This window comes from Triticum dicoccoides, chromosome 2A (genome assembly GCF_002162155.2).
Source record: "Triticum dicoccoides isolate Atlit2015 ecotype Zavitan chromosome 2A, WEW_v2.0, whole genome shotgun sequence".
NCBI classification, from domain to species: Eukaryota; Viridiplantae; Streptophyta; class Magnoliopsida; order Poales; family Poaceae; genus Triticum; species Triticum dicoccoides.
In genome coordinates this window covers 733,416,714-733,419,097 of record NC_041382.1, presented here as the reverse complement: position 1 = coordinate 733,419,097, position 2,384 = coordinate 733,416,714, and the positions used below count along the sequence as shown (strand labels likewise).

General features: G+C 49.2%; 1 protein-coding gene across 1 annotated transcript in view; it reads right to left on the bottom strand.

Annotated features, from left to right (window-relative positions):
- LOC119356761 (farnesyl pyrophosphate synthase-like) overlaps positions 1-1,746 on the bottom strand; it is a 6,298-nt gene extending 4,552 nt beyond the window's left edge. The window contains exon 1 of the mRNA XM_037623742.1: positions 1,193-1,746. Coding sequence (XP_037479639.1) covers positions 1,193-1,507 — 315 coding nt within the window. The 5' untranslated portion in view covers positions 1,508-1,746. The remainder of the gene's footprint in view (positions 1-1,192) is intronic.
- Positions 1,747-2,384: the final 638 nt, after the last annotated feature.

The following is a 2,384-nucleotide window of genomic DNA, read 5'->3' as shown; positions in this document are numbered from 1 at the left end:
ATTCATTCCTTTTTAGAAAACTTCTTTTTCTTGAAACTTTCACTATTATATGTTTATTCTTGCATATTATAAAAAACACAATATCTATGGTGCAGATTTGTCATTATTTAATTTACTTTTTAGTTTTTCTTTCTTTTTAAGGGTACTATCAATGGTCCTAATTCATTCTTTATTAGAAAATTTTATTTTCCCTTTATAGTTTTTTTCATTTATTAGTTAAGGTGACACCACCACAAGTATTAGAAATCAGGCGAATGGGCCTTTTTCCCTTTTGGTTATCGGGTTAACAACTGACAGTAATAAAAACAATGGTAATTATAAAAACTATGTTATTCTAAGAATACTTAGGAAATATTTTGCTATCAAACAAGACCTTAGTTATATACTCCATATCATAAGGGGAGCAGGGAGTTGTGTGCTTGGAAGGGCAGGTGGGCAGTGATGAACCAAACATGACTGACAGATTAACATGACACATTTTCCACAGCTAATGTGTGCCTAACAGGAATGCCAGATTTGATCCCAAATCCTAAGGGAAATCCTGTTATGAATGTCAAATCAGCTAGAGGTAGGAATCAATCAAGTGGTGGGGAGGCAGGGTTCACTCTTTTGGGCAATTCGTACTCCCTCCGTTTCAAAATAGATGACCCAATTTTATATTAACTTTGTACTAAAATTAGTATAAAGTTGGGTTATTTATTTTTGAAGGAAGGGAGTAGTTGTGACTCCTGTGACAACATCGCCCTCGGTTTCTATTTGTGATACATAGACGGTATTCGCTCAAGTTTTCACTGTACCGTCCAGTGACTGACGGACTGTGACCGTTATCCCCGTAAATATTCCACGGCGACACGGACATGTGTGACTACAGGGAGGCATCACTTCACAACCACACGAGACGGTTGTGCACCTGTGCTGGTAACTAAAGCGTACTAACACGTAAGCGTCATCTGGAACTCCAGTTAGCGTCCAAATTTTTCACGAGCTAAACTCTAAGCGGCGATTCCGAAAAGCTAATGGTGTTCGACGGAAAACACAAACACAGAAATGGACGTCTGAGCTTGGGGATCATGCATGCCATTGTTGGTCGGACCATCATGCATGCGTGCGTGCTAGTACGTAGTTCACTTCTTCTATATGGATTGATCATTCGTTCGTAGCTCGAGACTGATTCGGACTGTGGAGCACGTACCTTGGCGACCCACTGCCTGGTCTCTTCGGTGAAGTCGAAGTTGAAGGCGCGGTCCTTGAGGAGCTCGTCCTTGAGCCGCTCGTACGCGCGCAGGAAGCGCTCCCGCGTCTGCTGCGCCCGGTTGCCGGCCCCCTGCTCCGCCCCCGCCCCGGCGCCACGGCCGTTCAGCCGGAGCAGCTCCCTCAGCTCGTCCTCCAGCCGCGCCGCCTTCCGCACCAGCTCGCCGGGGTTCGGCAGCGCCGCCAGCGCCGCCAGCCCCGCGCTCAGCATCCCCGACGGCACGTGCGACGCGATCGACTCCGCCAGCGCCCCCATGGTCGATGGATGTGGAGCTTCCACTGTGTTTCAGACTGGATGCCTAGGCGGGTGACGTGAGGTGACTGGGTGGATAGATTGCCGGCCGGGGCAGGCTTGGCAGGCTGGCTATCAGTGCGAGCGGGTGGGTGAATGACTGGCTGATCGAGTGGCCGGCGTTGGCTGCAGGTAGAGCGGCGAGAAAGCCTCGCGGCGCGCGATCGAGAAGCGTCGGCCACCGAGTGGCGCACGCCGCGCGGGCACTTCCGCCCGGATTACGGATACTGGCAGGCAGCGACGTGAGCGCCGCTCGAGCGAGTGACGAGCCTCCGCTGCCACTTGCCAGCCAAAGATAGCGTCTTCCTAGTTTCTATCTCTTTTTTTAACAGACACAAGCGCTCATATACACGCGTATATACTCATCTCTATGAATGAACGCGCGCACTTTCTATCCTTATGAGCACCTTCGAAAGAATGGGCCGGCATATCATCTTAAGATTTACGAAGTCACCGTAAGCGCCTCGTTGTCGATGGAAACGTCTCTTTTCACTGAATGCGCATCATCGAAAATCCTAAAATAAATTCAGAAATAAATGCGAACATCAAGATTTGAACACTAATGGACTATCTAGTAGTTTCTATCTGGTCGCTTTCGAACACGCAGGCCACATATATGTTACCGATCCATGCATCCACTGGTGCTTCTGAACGAGCATCCTTTTATTCTCTTTTGCCTCTCCGTTTCACGGTTCGTCGATCGTGGGCGCTTGTATATTCCTGCTATATGCCGAACCAAGTAGTTCCTCCGAATCGAGCGGACGACACGGAATGCCTCGCTTGCCCGTGACCTTGGGTCACCCCTCTCTGTCTCCCTCGATGGCGACCCACGGACCTCTGC